The sequence below is a fragment of the Convolutriloba macropyga genome, chromosome 4 (assembly GCF_964194025.1).
Source record: "Convolutriloba macropyga chromosome 4, txConMacr16.3, whole genome shotgun sequence".
Classification (NCBI taxonomy): Eukaryota; Metazoa; Xenacoelomorpha; order Acoela; family Convolutidae; genus Convolutriloba; species Convolutriloba macropyga.
Window position 1 is genome coordinate 29,264,064 of NC_134471.1, and position 20,647 is coordinate 29,284,710.

The 20,647-nt window shown below is 33.2% G+C and overlaps 2 protein-coding genes across 5 annotated transcripts in view; both read left to right on the forward strand.

The window, feature by feature from the left end:
* The window catches only part of LOC142337592 (START domain-containing protein 10-like), a 308,346-nt gene that overhangs the window by 123,127 nt on the left and 164,572 nt on the right, over positions 1-20,647 (forward strand). The window lies entirely within an intron of this gene.
* The window catches only part of LOC142338372 (uncharacterized), a 118,886-nt gene continuing 114,372 nt past the window's right edge, over positions 16,134-20,647 (forward strand). For all 3 annotated transcript variants that reach the window (XM_075388095.1, XM_075388093.1, XM_075388094.1), the window contains exons 1-2: positions 16,134-16,235; positions 16,947-17,092. In XM_075388095.1, coding sequence (XP_075244210.1) covers positions 16,213-16,235; positions 16,947-17,092 — 169 coding nt within the window. In that variant the 5' untranslated portion in view covers positions 16,134-16,212. The remainder of the gene's footprint in view (positions 16,236-16,946; positions 17,093-20,647) is intronic.

Consider the following 20,647-nt stretch of genomic DNA (forward strand, 5'->3'; position numbering starts at 1 on the left):
CCACCCCACGCGCCACCACACCACCCCCCGTTTTGTATAAATATATACATACATAAATATGCCCCCACTTGCAGGCCACAAAGAGACACCGAATGAGAGAGAAAAAGCGCAAAGAATGACTGAAGTATCATCTTTTTTGTTATTCGTTATTTTTCTTGGTGTCTTTCCAGACTTAACCCGGCTGAGATAAACAACCCCCCCCCCCCCCCAAGTCCAAAAGAGACCACCGTATGAGGAGGAATAGCTCTTGGCACGAAATGGTTGAAGCTGCACGGATTCGTTTGCACTTTTTCAACGGGCGCTCAAAACAGGGGCATGTTTCCGAGTATTATGTAATAATGCGAGCTTTTGCGTACATATTTGGTTACTGTATGTTTGGTGTTCGTGTGTGACACAGAGAATCGCACACATGTCTACACATACACGTGCGTGCGTGTGTTTTTGTGCGTGCGTGTGTTTTTGTGCGTGCGTGTGCTTTTGTGCGTGCGTGTGCGTGTGTGTGTGTGTCTGTGTGTGTGTGTGTGTGTGTGTGTGTGTGTGTTGTGTGTGTGTGTGTGTGTGTGTGTGTGTGTGTGTGTGTGTGTGTGTGTGTATGTATGTATGTATGTATGTATGTATGTATGTATGTATGTATGTATGTATGTATGTATGTATGTATGTATGTATGTATGTATGTATGTATGTATGTATGTATGTATGTATGTATGTATGTATGTATGTATGTATGTATGTATGTATGTATGTATGTATGTATGTATGTATGTATGTATGTATGTATGTATGTATGTATGTATGTATGTATGTATGTATGTATGTATGTATGTATGTATGTATGTATGTATGTATGTATGTATGTATGTATGTATGTATGTATGTATGTATGTATGTATGTATGTATGTATGTATGTATGTATGTATGTATGTATGTATGTATGTATGTATGTATGTATGTATGTATGTATGTATGTATGTATGTATGTATGTATGTATGTATGTATGTATGTATGTATGTATGTATGTATGTATGTATGTATGTATGTATGTATGTGCATGTGTGTATATGAGTGTGTGTGTGTGTGCCTGTGCGTGTGTAGCGAAAGCACTGCAATCTGAGTATGACTGTGTGTATGTGTTTGTTTGATCACTTCTGGTGCGACTTTATATACCTTTTAGTGCATCTCTAATATTGTCTGCATTAAATAAACACCCCACTCTCCTGGTCTCCCCTCTCCTATTCTCACTTCAATAAAACATCACCCCCATCATCATCTCTCCCTCACAAAGTCACCCTGAGGCCAAATTTGCCCCTACTTACTTAAACTAACCCCTGCCATCCCCAACACCAACACTAACACTAAACACACACCGCCCCTGGCTGTATCGTCAAGTTAAACAGACGACTAAGTACCTCCTCATACACCCTATATACACACACTTAAACATACCTCCTCCTTTTCCTCCCTCCAATTTACTCTCCTCCGCTTTCTCTGGAAAAATGCGGGAAAGATAGGTCCCAATCTTATGCAGCAACTCAACTGCAAAAGTCACTTTTGATGATGGTTATGAGGCGAAAAGTAGCGAAATAGAATAGACAGTCAGGTGTAAAAGATACAAACATACACGTATATAGTAGATATATACACATATATATCTATCTAGTGAAGATAGATACATAACTGGATATTACAGTTGTATGGTGTATAGATGGATAGATAGATAGATAGATAGATGGATATGTGGATAAAAAGCAAAGTTATGACATGTAGTTGAAACAAACATATACATACTCTCTTCTGGTTAAAGTAATCTGGGCCAGCCCGCCCGCCCGCTGCCGCCGGATAAATGAATGAATATAGGCAAAATAATAGTTATGAGAAGAACGCGTGAACAGTTATTTTTAAAGTAAACCCCGTAATAAGTAGCGGCGGCTGCAACCGTGAACAAGGCGGCGGAAAACTTTGGCTGGGCCGGCACGTCTCCAGGAAATAAGAGGCAAGTTAGTCTGATAACTCTATAGCTCAAAACAAAACAGCAGACAAAGACAAAGAGAGCCAGAAAGAAAAAGAGCACAAAACTTTTTTCAAATACTTACTCGGGCTTTGTCATCTATTACGTAAACTTTGGCATTATTGGGGAGTGTAATAGGGGAGGGCTGGGTAGGAGCGGGAGGGGGCTTGAAACCAATATTTAAGATGAGGTGGAGGTGTCGTGTGAGCTGGCGGTGGGGAAGGGGGTTGCAAGAGTTGCAGGGGGGTTAATTATGATGGCGAGTCGCTTTTGTCATCAGCAGTGATGCGGTACTTCATCTGATGGCGTGGACAGTAAACAACATAGCTATCCCAGAATTATAGGGAATGAGTGAGTGATGTATGCGTTGGGAGTGAGGTAGAGAGATAGGAGCGGCATAATGTCTGAATGTTGTGATATTGGGGGTGCCTTTGATGAGTATAGTTGTTACTCTCCCTTTTGGTAGTTTGCGTTATGACCCCCCAGAGATCAACTATGACTACTGGTGCTAACTTCTAACTACTGCAACTTCTAACCACAGATACAGGCACTCACTACACTCACTCACTCCCCCTCTCTCTCTATATATATATGCTGATAGATAGATAGGTATGCATAATACTACTGTTGTTGTTTCTGCTGCTGCTGTTACTGTTGAAGGTCTGGATATTTCTCCGGCTTCACAGAAAGGGCGCGGGTAAAAAAGGGAACCTCTAACTATAACCGGGCGGCCCGAGAGAGTAATTGGTCTCTTTAATTTCACTTTCCCTCATTATTCCAACTTTTCCCCTCTCTCTCTCACTCCCCTTTCTGTCTCTCTTTTTCCTCACTCTCTTTAAATATCAGAGCTTTGAGCTTCTGCCTGCCTTTTATTCAACGCATATTCCCCGCACTGATCTTTCCGTGCATAATATTATCTTTCACAGACACCTACACAGATATTAAATCGTGTAATCAAATCAACAAAATAAACAGGTTTGAGTTTTAATTTTTGTATAAAACTAACTCTGTCATTCGTTTCCTATCAGCCCATCCTCAGAAACTTAGATGACTATCATTCACTCAAGATTTTTAACAAAATTGTTTAGATAACTATGATTTAAAAAGCTTACTTTCCTCAAAAATAGTGATATTAATCATTTTAACATACGCCATTGTGCAATCTCAGGAATTCAAAAGCCTCTTAGCATGGATTAATGTTAATCGCGGAGATAAATAAGTTTGTAAGTGTGTGTTGACTTCCGAAAAGGTTAAGAGGTGCGCATATTCAGGCAACGACCATAAAAATTGCTCTCTTCAGCTGTTGTGTATTGGTATTGCTTGTATGTACGCATGGTAACCTGTTCACGAAACATCACTATTTCCTAATATGGGCACCAGACATCACGAAGTTTTCAACCTGAGCATCTATATTGGCTGACCCATCATTTGCAGCAATTTTAACTTAACTTATAACTTATTATATGACTTCATATTTTACTTGGTATATTATAATAAATAACACCGCAAAATCCAACATCAATAAGAACCAATCTGCTTTTATTTTTTTAAATTTCAAGTTTGAAATTTAAATTTAAATTATTAAGTTTTAAAATTTAGTTCTCAAGGTAAAGTTTTCAGACCACGTTGTAAAAATTATTAGCAGATTAGTTGTCATTGAGGTTGACCATTTTCGATGGTTTTCAATTATTCATAGGGATTCAACGGTTTCAATTTCTTAAATTTTTTACACGAAAAAACTCCCAAAAATTGATCCAAATTTTCATCTATTGCAAAACCTACGTATTTTTGTTCAAATCAAAACTCCCCACTGAATTTGTTGTAGATGTCTACAAAATTACTCGGTCAATAAAAGTATTTTACTTGAAGTTTGTCCAATCGAAACGTAGTATTTTCTGTCGTCAAATGGAAAAAATCATAATGAGTTTACATTATTTCTAAGCAACAACCGTTTCAATCTATTAAACTCGGCGTAAGAAACCATTGATTAGAAGTAACTAAGAGTTATTACGCAAATTTTTTGGAAGCAAACAAGAAGCAGAAAATTTAAGAAGCAAGGACAAATGTTTTTTAATGACAAATGTTCAAAGTTTCTGCACCAATTTTCTGTGCAGATATATAAAGAACAAAGATTATCGGTAATGTGAGTTCGCATACAAAGTTTCGACCCCGCACATCCAAATTTTTGGCATATATGTCGAATGAGGAACAGATAGAAATGAGGAACAGAACCAAATGAGGAACAGATAGAAAACCCCCAAAAATTCAAGTATTTTTCCAAAAAAATGTGTATGAACAAAAAGATCGCCACCTACGCAAATAACTCATTGGAGTAACAAAGACCTCATTGGATTGATGAGATCAACCATTATTAAGAAAGCACGTCAAGACGAACAACAAAAATCAAACATCAGAAACAACAAATATTTATTACGCTCAAAATTTTATGTCCTTTTAAAATAAACTTATTAACAAGGTCAAAAAAGAGTCTGATAAAAATGAAACTAAACTAAACAACTTATATTTTACTCAAAAAGTTATGGGACCATTCCATAACAAGGCTGGGTAACAATTAGACCAAAAAGAACAAAAAAACAGCAAAGTCAGAAAAAATTAGCTTGTATTTTTAGAAACAATCATTTTCAAAGTAAATAAAATCGTTAGATAGCAATTCAAAACTTCCAATATGTTATGATCATAGACATTTCAAAAGGAGGGCTTTACGATCTGTCATTCCTCAATTTTTTTTGCGGTTACAAAAAGAACAACAAACTGAGATAACAAACAAAAACTCATCTGAATTTTGCGAGAAAACGTTGCCGAAGCCGTAAAGCCATATATTGCCCCTCAAAACAGTTTCAATTGAGTCTTGCTTGATGTGGTATGCAACTTTTTATGAGAACAAAAAAGTAGTACACACAGTAGTAGACAAAAAAGAGGAAATTGGGCAAACATTATTAGTGCTCTTGTATTTTTCGAAAACATTATTTTCAAAGTCATAAAAGCCATTAGCTACAAAACGAAACAGTTAAATAGGTTCACTAATTCGTTCAAAGGAAGCATTTGGGACTGGTAATTGTTCATGATATGTCTTACGTAAAAAAAATACGTCAAATAACGACAAAAAATTACTTTCGAATTAGTTTATTTTTTTCGAAAAAAACCGTGTCCAAGCCAGTAAAGTCATGACAAATACCTAGAAAACATTAGATATTGTACGCATTCTCTTTTTCATGACAAAAATAACGTCATATGTGAACATTTAATTTTTTGACTAGGCAAGAAATAGACAGAAAGGAACAAAAAGGCGAAGTGGAAAAGTGATTTTTTAAACAGTTCTTTTCAAAGTCATGAAAGCCATTAGCTTTCTAATCAAGACAGAATATAGGCTTTTTTCCTCCACAAAAAATTATGCAACTAGAAATTAGCCAGTCAACTTCATATGACTAAAAAGGACGAAATGGAAACGACAGTGAAAGACAAATGTATAGACTTCAATTAAATTCTTCCAGAAAGGGTTGTTGAAGCCCTTAAAACCATAATCTATACTTATAAGGTCTTTTATATGTTCAATTGTGCGTTATTTGAACGCCATTATTGCATTTGTGAACAGTCAGTAATCTGATAATATGACAAAGCGAGAAAAACCAGAAAATTGGCCAATGCCTCAAAATAAAAAAAGCAAAACTGTGATATCTAGAAGTAACAAAGCAAGAAAACCATAACTCAACGCGTAAGACCGCTAAGAAGATAAAATTTTAATTCAATAGAAAAAAGAAGAAATTGAAGTCTGCATTTTTGCAGACACTAAGCTCTAGGTTGACTAAATTAATTGAAAAACAGTGGCAAATTTCAATATTTCTTTGCTTAATTAAAAATCAAACAATTTTAACGGTGAAAACGACCATCATCTTTCGAACTAACTAACCAAAAACCTTACTTTGGAGCGCATTGAGAAGCCAATAGGACCGATCACCAGTGAGATTTGATTTGAATTGCCCTGTTCTTTAATTAATTTAAAAACGATCGAATTTTTTTTAAAACGGTCGACTGATTACAATCCTAACCATTTTTGATCGTAACAATGTTTGAAGCAAAACCAACCTTGCTTGCTATTGCTGTTTTGTCCATTAGGAACATTCAACTGTTTCGAACGTTATAGATCTAGATAATTCGCTCGTGAAAAATCAAAAATAAAAGCTGCGTTATTGATAATCATCGAGAAAGTTTTGCGAAAAACAGCAAAATTTTAATTGCAGACCACTCTCAATGGAAGTGGAAGCACGACTAGCTTGCATTTTAGTATTACGAAAGTTGTGTTAGTTGTTTTTGAATGCGTACTTCTGGCAAATTTAACCAAAGTGAAATAAAGAAATTTATTTCTGGCAATTTTTGAAGAATAAGGCTGATTTTTGAAATATTTAGCCAAAAATTATAGCCAAAAAACTGAATCAAAATTAACAAAAATACATTTTTACTTTAAAAACAAACAAAACAATACTATCGTTTACAATTTGTACATATCTTAGCAAAATTAACGAATTTTTAGGCAAAAATTCCGGAAAATATCAATGAAACTAACACAAATCGGTGTACTATTCTCAAAAATTTAAACCACGGTAGTTTGCCCTAGGACTCGAAATTCGAAAAATCTTACTAATTCCATGTTCTACACTGGATGGGTTTTTTATTGTGCAGCTCAAAACTCTCTACGTGCAATATATCGATCAGTCAAAATTATCGGAACGAAAAAACCTTTTGAGTGGGGTCGGAACAATAACTAAGCCGTATGTATTATTCTTATTTTCATAAAAAAAACTAAATAGTTTGTATTTTATCTCATTAAGCTTAAGATACTGCGAAAAACAGCGCCCATTTTCTGCAAATAGTTTTTGTTTGTTTGGACACTATAGTTTCCATTGTGCAAGTTTCCTTCTCTCGACGTATTTTGCAGTTTTTAAAAACTATTTTTATATTTATTGCATGCAGTTGTCTTGGGCATTATAGCACGCAGGTTCTGCAAATTAGAAATAAGGTTCTTTAATTTAAGTTTTTTCCCTTGGAATGAATTTGCACACAATTTTTTTGGATTTGCTATATTCTCAAAACAACAAGAAAAAATTAAAACTCTAAAAAACTCATATCGATTTGGAACTTTTGTGTCCAAGTGAAAAATAGTCACATTCTGTTCAACGATTCTGCAAAAAATATTTGTCATAGGATAATGAATCTGAAAGAGTGAATTCCCAGCGTTGCTTTATGTCACATCAGGTTCAATAATTCAGTTGTTACAAATAAAAAAATTACGGTTTTTCGTTTAATTTGAGTTTCTCCCGCATAGAAAACACAAGTGATTTAAAACTCTCAAAAACATTGGAACGTGAAAAGAATTTCAGGAATTAATCAATTGAATTATTATTTCTGGACGTAAATAATTTTGCAAACTTTTTCCAAACGTTTTGTCTAAAAAAATATATAAGATCATTACAGCGTATTTTGTAGACCGATAAATTTTATTTTTGGATTTTTTCCAGCGGTAAAACAAAAATTAATTTTAATTAATTTTATAGACAAGCTTTATAACCCCTTGGAATTTACAGACATGCACAAGAATGCGTACAATAGGATCAAAAACGGTACACAAAGATACTATATTTTGCCTCGTTGAGTAAAAGTGATGCCGTCAATCTAATGTTTTCAAAAGATTCTATTCAAGTTTTTAGATCTGACACTCCCATAAAAATGAAAAACGTTTCAATGAATCGCCTCAACAATAGTTTAAACGCTCTGATACAAGTTTTTAGACATTTTTATAGACTGCAACAATGTTCCAAAATTTGCCGGTCTTCAAAGAACTTCAGTGAAATCTGTTGAGCAAATACTTTTTTAAAACTTGGTTTAGTGTGTCCAGAATGGAGATCTCTGCCAACAATTTGGTACACTTTTGACTATATTAAACAAAGAGACGTGAACGTTTTGCTTTGTCCTACAAAACACATCGATAAAACACAAAATTGCAGCCTCTTTCCTTTGGTCAGCAAAACCTAAGAAATTAATATTAGCAGTAGATAGTAAATTAGTATCCAACAAAGAAATTTTGTGTTCTACCGAAAAAACAACTAAATTTTGAAAAATTGTGTATCTTGAGCTGTTGTTGAGTTTCAATGGGTAACACAATAACAAACAAGAATGCTCGCTAATGTGAGTTCGCACATGATGTTCCGACCCGAGCTCATCTACACTTTTGACTTAATTGTCAACCAAATAAAGAGATAACAAAAATAGTTGTTTGAGTTTAAAAAATCGTTTAACAACCTAACAATTTCTTGAATTACATAAAGCCATGCCTCATCACAGCGCTGATAAGATCTGTCATTGAAAAAACTACGAGAAAAAAACAAACAACAAATAAAGCAAAAAGAAAAATTTCACGGCAAAAACTAAATATCTAAATTTGAACGCAACTAGTAATGCAATCGGATAAAAAACTAACTACACAAATTAACTTTGTCCATACTCTACAGCATATGGATTTTTTAAAAATAAGACTAGGTAACAAAGTCGTCTAAAGGAAATAATGAGGCGAAATTCAAAAGTCAATCGACATTTTTTTAAACCAAATAATCTCTAAAGTCTTAAAAATCCTTAACTTTTAACAAAAAAATTAATAATAAATTCACTAAACATTCACAGTGAAAACAATAGAACCTGTCGTTGGTTCGACTAAGCCATAGGAACGGACTATGGAAGCAGAAAAACTCAAAAAATTAAACAATTTGCGGAAACACAAACTATTGAAGTTATTAAAATCATTAGCTATTATCTGAATACTATGTATTCTTCCTTCTGTTTCTCTCCATTCAAACTAATTCAGCTACAATTATACTGAAAGATTAAAGAAAAAATTTGGGCCATATTTGAATTTAATTGGGATCTGTTATTACGCGAATGTGCTAAGAAAGAGAGAACGAAACACAAAAACACCACCAAAACATTTATTTAAACGAATATTGTCCACAAACAAAACATCAGTATATAATCAATTTTTTGAATACAAGAAACTAAATTGGACTTCTCAACGACGAGAATAAGTTACAAGTTGACGAAAAGAGCAACAATAACTGAAAAGTTTAAAAAATCATTGAAAATAAATATTATCTTAATTTTTAAAACTGTTTGCTATAAATTGACTGCCTCGGGTAACCTCAATCCTTGAATACTTAAATACAAGTTTCTGAGACTGGTAACCATTTTACGCCTACCTAGAAATTTAAAAAAATGACAAAACTGAAAATTCAAAAAAAATTGAGCGAGAAAAGTCTCGAAGACAATAAAATTAACTTTTCGGTCAAGACTTTTCTATTATCAGATAATTTTTAACAGCATGAGATTTGCTCATTGATTTGAATCTAAAAAATCAACAGATATGAACAAATACATTAAAACCACAAAATTTCTTCGTATTAACACGTTTATTGCCTTCCAATGAAAGCAATTATTTTCAATTGCTTTCAAGGGAAGGCAATAAAAGGGATCGATGGAAGCATAAAAGTTATGCCTCAGTAGCAAGACAAGGATGTTTGTCAACAACAATTCATGGATAACGTTAAAAAATTACAATAAGTCGTTGACTAAGAAAACAACAACAAATACAGGCATAAACAAAAGTTCAGCAGAAAAATGCGAGAAGAAAATATCGAAGCCATTTAAATCTAAGCTCTTCTTTGAAATTTTTAAATAGGGTCCAGTGAACTTTTTTTTAAGCCAATAAAAACTACCAATATTAGGATATTGTGATGAGATTTCAGAAGAACCAAAATCATATCCAAAAATTTTCCAAATATCCAAGAAATTAAAGAAAACTCGTGCATCCAATAGTTAGAAGATACGGCCGCAAACCTGTTGAACAAATTTTGCTGAAGTAGTAACGAAAGAGTTCCGGCAATTACTGAGACGTTCGTGCAGATCACGAAGACAAGTTCACGATTGGTTAATGTCGAAAAAATTATTTTCCAAAAATTTTTTTTGGAGTCCTTACAGTCAATAAATTTAATAGCTTTTAACAGAAGTCAAAAAATACGCTCCGCTCAGTTGTAACTCAATAAAAATTCAAGAGTGTTTGTCATAGATGTTTAATCATTAAGATATAACAATAGGTCTTATGACTGTGAAAACGACAACAAAGACAGGCAAGAACAAAAAAAATAGAAGAAAAGTGCGAAGCCATTTAATCCAAAATCTTTTTTATGAAAATTCTAACTATGCTTCCTTCAATGTCTTCTCAAAACCACTGAAAGCTATCAATATTAGTATTAGGTGATAAGATTTCAAAAGGAACCAAAAAAACAAAGATATACAAAAATTAAAACAAAATTTTTGAAATCTTGGTCGAAGTCATAAAAGCAAGACTTAGAAAAAAAACGTAACCAGAATAGTTTAGGTTGCAGTACAAAAAAGAAACGGGTTCCGGTCAATTTTGCGAATTTCTTACAGTTCGGGAAGGGAAGCCTAAAATTGGTCAATATTAAGAAAAATTTTCGAAAAATTTTTTTTAAAGCCTTTACAGAAATTAAGCTCAATAGCTTTCAACAGAAGACAATAAACTTGCTCATAAATAAACTGATAGAAAGAAAAAAAAATTTGTGATGCAAGGGTTATCAATAAGATATCACAATAAGTCTTATGATTGAAAACAACAACAAATGAAGGCAAAAAACAAAAAATTAGTAGAAATGTGTGAGAAGAAAGTGTCGAAGCCACTCAAACCATAAAGTTTTCTCTGAAAATTTTATCTATGATCCACTAAAAGTCTTCTGTAAACCAATGGGAGCTATCGATATTAGGATAATGTGATAAGATTTCAACAAGAATTAAAAATACGAAATTATCCAAAATTTTTTAAATTAATTTTGAAATCTTGTGGCGTCGAAGTCATAAAACCAATAGTTTGAAAATAAAACCGCTAAACAGATTATTTTGGTTGCAGTAAGAAGGAAGACAGTTCTGTCGGTACGGAGACTGACTTACAGTTCACAAAAATAAGTCTATGATCGGTTAATTAAAAAAAGTTTCGAAAAAGTGTTTAAAGTCTTAACAGCCATTAGCTGTCCAATCAAAGCACTAATTGGCTTCACTAATGCTCATTATGGAACCTATTGCACTTTTAGTCAACGAGTCGATGTCATAGGGCTCCAAAAATTTTGTAAAACCTCAAAAAACAAATCAAAATTTCATTAAAAATTACAAAAACTCAGAGTCGAAGCCAAAAAAAAACGTGCGATTCCGTTTGTGCATTAGGCTTCATTTGACTCTAAATCAGGTTTATCATTAACCTAGCATCGATATGAAAAATTACCAATTGTTAGGTGACCTAAAAATATGAAGTTTTCTAAAAAAAAACAGCTGTCAAATACAATTCGAATTTCATTTTTGATAGCAAGCCTCCCTATGAGACCAAAACTAATCTTTTTTTAGGAAAAAAAATCGATTCATTTTGAGGCGTGAAATGTAATTTTGAATTAAAATTTTTTATAGAAAATATCAAAATTTGAAGAAAAATTACACTAAAAGTGAACGAAATCATGCGAAATATCACGTGTTCACACAAAACTTCAACCCTCGATAACTCCTCGAAAAAAAATTTCAAATTCTATTCTGGACGAGCTGTTTAATAATATCACTCACATTTCTCTACGATGAATATATCGATCGGCCAAAATTGTCCGACCAAGAAAAAAACCCATTTGAGTATATAGTTCCTCCCCCCCCCCCCCCCCCCCCCCCCCCCCCACAAGTGGGGTCGGAACAACAATTCCAATATTTTGCATAACGATATTTAAATTAAAATAGCAATATAATTGAGCCTTGTCTTTCTCCTAATAGTAGGTGGATGTTGATTGTTTTGCAAAAAATATCAGTGCAAATAGACACTACTCAAGGGAGAACAAGCAGTAACGCAATTTTGCAGGAGATTGCTGCAACGCGAAAAGGAACTTTTTCTCGTAAATTCTGCAAAAAAAGGACGTAAAAGCTTTAGTTTGCAACTAAGGACATAAGAAACGCCTGTAATTTTAAAATATAAATTCTCGTCAGACAAGTTTTTAAATGCATTTTATGCAGCACCTTGTAATGGCCATATTTTAAAGTAGTACAGTTGCCCTATAATTCAAACACGAATATCAACTTTGTGATCACAAGGAATAATTTTTTCTACAATTTATATCCAAGTTCTCTAAAACAAATTACATTCAGATTTATTTTAAAAATGTTTATGAAAAACTTGTAGGTGGCCAAATGAAAACGGCTGAATCGTAGAAAATTTTTTGTAGATATTATTATATATCATTGAGGTAGGAAACTCAACAACGAATCATTTCATGAGATTCAAGCCCGCAATGATATTCACAACTCAATGTTACTTAAATTTGGTATACAATTATACAAAATATAAGTTTATATAATTTTATATATAATTATATAAATTATTTCTGATAATTCGTGTTATATAAATAGATGTAACTAATGCAAAGCAAAAATAAATGCTGTTAATCGTAAAATTGATGATAAAAAAATATCCAAATTTTTGCCAGTCAATCTTACATGGTGAATTTCTAACAATTCAATGACCGTGTTTGAACATCCCCTAGGCCATTGCTGAGAATTTGCCGCAAGTTTTATGTAACTAGTATTTGCATTTTGTTTTTTCCCCAAAAAATTTTAAATTTTACCTACTTAAAATGACAAATTCTCTTTTTGCAAATCGGTGCCAGCTGATTGGTTTAACGTAAGCTGACGACAAGTAGTTAACTAATTTCTGTCACACAAAAAGGAAAGCTGAAACCTTAATCAGTATGGTCGAGGCTAATGGCTATGTCAATTTTCAAGGTAAATTACAAAATTCTAAACAAAAACGTTTCACTAATTGGGGCAAATTAAACATTTCTTTTGAAACAATGATAACTTAATTTCTAAAATTTTCTTAGTTGAAATTTAGAACTAAGATAAAATTACAGACACTTGGCTCAATTTTGTATCTTGATTTCTTTTTCAATTTGTTTGATACTTTGAAATATTGAGTGAAATTGATTATTAATCAGAAAACAGCCAAACAACAAAAAAATAATGAAAACTACATGCTTTAACAGCAAAAACGGCGATGTCTGTTTGTCACTGAAATTTTGATAGGTAAAAGGTTTCATTGCAAGTAAACACAAAGCATTTCCGTTACACACACTAAAAATTCTGCCCTGAATTTATGCCAGATTCTCCAGAAAGTATTAGGACCCGATTGCTGTCAGAACGGCTGTTGTTTTAATAAAATTTTCACAAATGCTGAAAATTTTTAAAAAAAGTTTTGTAAAAGATCGATGAATTTGATACGTTCTTAGACTTTAACAATTTCATGCTACTAACTTTTTTGACGTTATGCGGTCATTAAATAAGAGATTTTTTTGAGCATTCTAGGAAATTGCTAACAGAACATATTTGATGAAGTTTACTATTTTTTTTCAATTACGATATCAAAAAATGCATAATAAGAAAAAAAGGAAAGAGATCGAATAGGTACGAACCATTCTTCAAAAAAGGTTTTTATTATCTGCTATTTTCTGATTTTCTTCTACGGTGGTTTTTCCTTCTTTTGATCTTTTTGTTAAAACAAACAGTTGCGTGCAATTTATTTCAGAAAACAAATGCTATCGATCAAAATCTCACTCTCAAACATTTTGTTTAGCTGCTGATGCCCAATTTTTTTTTGTGTTGAATGAAAAATGGAGTAGCTTCAAATATTGCGAAATAAAAAATGTTTCCAACTCTCTGGTTTCCTAAGTCCGTGAAAAAATGTTTGCCTCCAAGAAACACTTTTGAGAAAAGTTTTACCGAAATTTTTTAACCGAAAAAATAGAACTGCTTTAGTTTAAAACTCAAGCAGTTGTATGTTAAAAGATTAAAAATACATGGTTTTATCTGCAAGTTTAACAAATTTCTAGATAAATATCAAATCCGAAAAAGGCAGAAAATTCTCATATATTTTAGAAACAATCTTGGAATTATTTTTTAAAATGCGTGATGGATAAATATCGATTAATAATCAAATTACGAAAAAATAATTTAACTTGACTAACTAAAAAATAAAGAAATTCAGAGCAGCTACAAATGACTTTTTTCTTTACCTGCTGAAAAAGATAATAAGAAAATTCATTCTCTTTTTGAAATGATTCAATAACTACTTCGGCTTTAACCGAATTTTTTCTATAATTTACAAAAGTAGATAAAACAGTTTCTAGTTAAGCTTCAGAAAGGCTGGAGCTATCATTGAATTCTCAATTTTAGGAAGTACAAGCCAGAAAACCTTTCTGTAAAATTTTTGCACAAGGTATTATAATATCAATTGTGCTTAATTGGGAAAGCATTAGGAAAGCTGTTTTTCGCTATCTATTTTTGTCAGTTTTGTTGATTCGTTTTAGTGCACTGTTTTTGTCCTTGTTTAACATTCTTTTGAGCCATAGTAAATATATTTTACCTAATTAAACTAATTATAAAAAGCAACATACTTATTATGAATTTATAAAAATGTGCCAAATACATCAAATTCTTCAGATTTCCGTAGCTTTTTGGTACCATAGTGTTTTTTCCTCTTTTCAATAAGTTTTCCAATCCACTTGTCAAAAAAGCAGTGCTTTGTCCGTATTATTTGTGTTTCAATGCGAATGGTTCTGCAATTTCTATTTCAACAAAAAATGAAAAAAAATGATCTGATGCTTAAACTGAAGACCTAATTTTTTCACTTTAAGTACCATCATCAAGTGTTTTAGAGACAAAAGTGAGGCGGAGCTCCATATCCAGGTTAAAACCGTAGGGGATCCTTTCCTATTGATATTTCGGGTCTCTCCTATCAGGCTATATTTACATAAGGGGGCTATTCGTTAATAATTCTCGTTGAAAATGAGAAAAATTTGAATGGATGCTTAAGTTGAATATATGACTTCACTTTAAGTACCATCATCAAGTGTTTTAATTGGTTCACCTATTTTTCCCACGAATTTTTGTTTAGTGTCGAAAAAATTGTTTCCGTCTAATCTATTTTTTGCTAAATATCTCATCTCGCAACTATTACCTACCACCTCCTTCCATTACCTTAATCAAAGGTTTTCCCTTCTCCTCCTCTTCTTTTATGATCTTGCCAAAAAATCTGTATAAAAATCAGGCAAGACTTGGGAAAATTTAAATTAAAAAAAACAATAGTAGAACAAGAACAAGAAACTAAAATCAAACTACTTTTTGATGCCTCAAAATCAGAGGATTTGACTCCTGGTAGCTTTGACTTGGATTTCTTGTCTCGGCTCCTGGAACAAGTTTCAATTTCTACTTCTCCAGTGAAATGCACGTACTTCTCCAGTGAAATGCACGTCTCCAGTGAAATGCTTCTCCAGTGAAATGCACGTCTTGGGTGGGTTGGTTAATCAGTGTTGATCACATTCTAAGACTTGCCAAGTCTCGCCCAAGACTTTGCCAACCATAAAAACTAATAAGCAAAAATTTCAAAACGACAAAGTTTTAGAACAAGACATGATTTGTTCAGAATTTCACTATATGTACCTGAAAACAGATCGTGGGTTGTTGGTTTGATAAAAGAGAGTTAAGGGGAGTTGTAATGAGCAATTTTGGACGATTTCTCGGCTACTGTTTTTGCGTTCTCCCGACGCATTTTGTACAATTTCTCGTGTATTTTTCGCGTTTCTCGAGACGTGCCAAGAACTTACACAAGACGTGCCACGTCTAAAGATTGTCTTGATAAGAGCTCTATTACAGCACTGATCCAAGAAATGCAATAAGACTTTTTCAGTGCTGATTAAGACTTGACGTTCAGTCCAGGCTGTGAACTGATTCAACTAAAAAAGCGAAATTTGTAATTGAAATCACTAAATTTGTGTTTAATGTTTTGCAAATTTGAAGCTGTCCCCTTTTCTTCAAGGGCTCAATTTTTATTTATAACCCTTTTTCTAAATGAACCCTGAAAACAGGGAATAGAGGAATCAGGGATTATAAAATCAAAAAGCGCACAGACTTGTTAAACGTTTGATGAAAGCTTGACTTTTGATTACCGCTAAAATTGGGCAGAGCCCTCATTTTATTTTTGACTTCTTCTGACGCGGGTCAACAATAACGATTAATTGAAACTCCTAGAATTGGACAAAATTGAACAACATGGATTGCAAAGCTCTGAAAAGGTAACTTTTCATCTTTTATAATCAAAACATCTTAAACAGCTCAACTTCTCTTGTCAGAATGTGGTTCAATTTTAAAACAATGTACTCGCTGCTGATACCTTTCATCCACTTTTGAAAAATATTTTGAAGACGCGTTAAAGGATTTCATTTTTAATCATTATGAAAAAGTTGCTCATAATAAAACTTGAGCATAACATATTTTTTAAATGAGAGCCAAAATGTACATCTGAAATCCTCTATTGGGTAATTACTTTTACTATAAAACAAAAAATACCCGATGATTGGGCACTTTTTATGAATTTGTAAGTTAACCGAACGGTTACACTTCTTAGTTTACGTTTCCTTCAAAGAAAAGCTGTTCGAATTCAATCTCAGTTATGAGTTCTTGAGTAAGAAATTGACAAAAAACGTAAGAAATCTTAAGAAAACGTAGGAAAGTTAAGAGGAATGCTGAGAACATTCGGTTCAAAGCACTAGTCGGCAACTTTCAGCCGAAAAGGAGACCTCGATATCCAGGTTGAAACGGTAGAAGCTCCGTTGCTATTGATTTTTCGGGTCTTTCTTGTTATAGCCCCCTATTATGCTATATTTACATGGGGGCGGGGGCGGGGGCTATTCGTTATATGACTAGTAAGCTGATGGTGGGGTATAATGGGAAAGGCCAAATTTTTTTACGTATATAATATGTCATGATAAGCGTCTGGCTTCTAGAACATTCTCAGCGCAATCAGCTCTTCTATTGGCTGCCTGTGTCTTCCAATCAGCGAGGAGCAGTATTGAGTCGGCCTCTCTCAAGGGACACAACAGTCACAGGAAAGCTGCTGGACTGCAAGAACTGAGCTGGGACAGCCAATTGGGTAATCAAAAAAGCACTCTCAGACTCAGACGTTCTTGAGATCGCATCATTTTTTAATAGCCGCCCTCATCTTCTCAGCCGGCTATTATTGCGCTCGTATTTTTTTTACAATTAAAAGAATTTGAATTGTATTGGGGCGCTGTCTTTTTTTTTAAGATCTGTTCACACATTTTCATGATTTTTGAAGTCAAATTGGAGTGGTGATTTTGGTCACGCCGAAACAGGAAATGGAGCGAAAAAGCGAGTGGTTTTGCGGCGTGAAATTTTTTCGCTCTAATTTTAAAGTAGAGTGAGAAAACGGTGTTTGAACAAAAATTAGCTTTCTCGCTAGTGGTTTTTTGTTCACATGCGGCAGTTTCACTTTGATTTTTACTGTTTTTTCGATTTTTTGGTTCGGACTTTTTTCTAAATGGTTTTTCCAATTCATTAATAGTTCATTCTAGGCCTAGTTTTTTGTATGAACCAAATTTCCTTTTCTCGCTAATGATTTTTTTTCTTGACATGCGACATTTTGACATTGATTTTCTGTTTTTTTTTTAAATTTTTTTATCTGATTTTTTAAAAATGGTTCTTCCAATTCGCTCATAGTCCTTTTTAGGTCTAGATGTTTGTTTATTCAATGAAACTTCTTTGAATTGTTCGTCAGGACTTGTCCTGCTATGTTTTTTTTTAAGATCTGTTCACACATTTTCATGATTTTTGAAGTCAAATTGGAGTAGTGATTTTGGTCACGCCGAAACAGGAAACGGAGCGAAAAAGCGAGTGGTTTTGCGGTGTGAATTTTTTTCGCTCTAATTTTAAAGTAGAGTGAGAAAACGGTGTTTGAACAAAAATTCGCTTTCTCGCTAGTGGTTTTTTGTTCACATGCGGCAATTTCACTCTGATTTTTACTGTTTTCCGGTTTTTTGGATCGGATTTTTTTTCTAAATGGTTTTCCCAATCCATTCACAGCTTATTCTAGGCCTAGTTTTTTGTTTGAATTAAATTTTCATTTCTCGCTAGTGGTTTTTTTGTTCACATGCGACTTTTTGACATTGATTTTTCTGGTTTTTTTTATTATTTTTTTGTCTGATTTTTTTACAAATATTTTTCTCAATTCACTCATAGTCCATTCAAGGTCTAGTTTTTCTGTTCAATCAATGAAAATTCTTTGAATTGTACGTCAGGACTTGTCCTGCTATGTTTTTTTTACTTCGTCAAACTTTTTTTCGCTTTACCATTTTGCCGCTTTTTCGACATTTTGCGTGAAATCTTTTTGACTTCTCTAGGCTAGTTTCTCTCTTCTCTCATTCTGCTAAAAGTGAATTGGAACATCAGTTGCTAAGCAAAGAAATTCAAAATGAACAGAGTCGGTATAAAAAATTGAAGTCAGAAATAGAAACGGGATAAACCCATAAAGCCCAATTTTAGATGCCCGCTATTTGAACGTCGTTCCTATAAGTCCTAGTTACCACCTCTAATGCTTATTGGTGTTGATAGTAGCCCCTGTAGCCTCTCTCTAAGAAACAGAAGTATGTTCAACTACGAAATGCCATCAAAATAAATCGGACTTAAAAAATATTTTTGTACAAAAATCTTTTTTTTTTAATATATTCTATTCGTTCAATCCCAATCATGCTTATTGGAATCAACGGCGGCTGTTTTCCGGCAATCTGCCGGGTATGTTTGATAATTGTGAATATTATGGTCAGTGTGTGGCAGCTCGTTTGTCTTAGCAGAAAAATTTGCTCTGGTGATAGAAAAAATAAAAAACAATTTATTACGCAAAGTTGAACGCATAATTGTCTGTTTTCCAGTTCACATTTGATTTTAATAACCAAATAATTTATGCGACTGGCAATGATTGAGCTCAATATAGGGAAGATCAGGTATTATGTTCAATCCTTTAACACTTTATTAATGTAACTATCTCGTACTTTATACTCGATTCCCAATTATTATGCTATGGTAATACATGGTACAACAAGGGAGCTTGTTAACTGCAAACTCAAAGCAGACTTATAAGGTCTGTCAAAAAGTTGAATTTAACAAACGCTTCAAAAATCATCGAACAAAGTTCAAAAGTCAAAGTTACAATTTAAAACATGAATGAAAAATGAGATGAAGCATTTAGGTAAATTAAGCAAAGTCTGAAAACTGATAATGCCTTTGAACAAACCGAAGAAGACATATTCTAAGAGCTGTCAGACTGAAATTTCGAAATCGTTCTATAACAGTAGATGAGATTAATTTATTTCAAAACCATTATATTAGAAATTTTTAATTGCTCTCAAACGAAGTTTGTAGCAATTATATTAGTCCGGTCGGTCTTTGTCTTATGCAATTTTTCGCTTAACCGATTTTTCGTCTGACGCTTTTGACTTTTCGTCCTCAAAGACGGGATAAACAGGTAACGCCCAGCGGGCATTAAGTGCTCTTAGAGCTTTTCAGCTCTATTTCAGCTCAAACTGTTTTGGAGCCTTATACTTATGGTGTGAAGGGAGGTTTTTACAGGTTGAAGACACCGCACTGTTGCCCCCCACCCCACTGATGGCCAAACCCTCCCTCTCCTTCAGCCCCGGTTGAACCTCCCTCCCCGTGGCTACGATCGAAAAACGATCGCTAAAAACACGCAAAATTATACTGATTTTCACAATTTTTTTCAAGCTTTTTGAAAAATTTCAGATTTTGTTTGCTCTAGGTGCCACAGAACCACCTCTAGGGTTTTACAATAAGTCACTGCAAAGTTTCCAGTGGTGTGGAATGATTACAACATTTTAATATTACAAATTGTAGCATTTTTGTTTTGACAAAAATCGAAAATTTTTTCATTTTTTCTGACATTATTTTTCATTTTTAACGTCTTTCCAGACGCAGGGGACAGAAAACGCCCCGAAGAGTTTTATAATAAAATAATGAAAAAAACTTCATTTGCTATGGAATAGCTTTCAGTTTTTATATCAAAATTTTAGCAAAATTTTATAAAACTTGCGTTTTTTTTTCAATTTTTTTTCGAAAATTTTTGTTAGTTTTCAGGTTTTTCCTATCTCAAGAGCCGAGGAACCTCTTCTGGTGTTTGACAATAGTTCACTGTGTAGTTTCTTAATGTAACGGAATAATTTTCAAGATTTCAACACCACGAATTTTTGCATTTTTTTGAACAAAACTTGCAATTTTTCATTTTTCATTCAATGTTTTTTTTTTGATATTTTCATTATTTAAGTTTCCCAGCATATCAAAAAATCTCCATTAGGATTTCATAAGAAGTTACTGAAAATATTTTTTGAGCAAGGATTGATGTCAACATTTATCACCGATCAAAGTTTGACCGATCGATATATTCATCATACAGAGTTGTGAGTGTTATCATTAGAAAGCCCCTCCAGCGTAGAATACGAAATTAAAAAGATTTTTTTTTGAAATTCGTATTTTACAGGGAGTTATCGAGGTTTGAAATTTTGTGAATAGTAGACAAATTTTTGTTGTTTTTATTCACATTTTCATGAAGTTCGCCTAAAATTTTGTCAATTTTGCTAAAATTGAAAATTGTTTACAATAGTACTGTTTATTTTGTTTT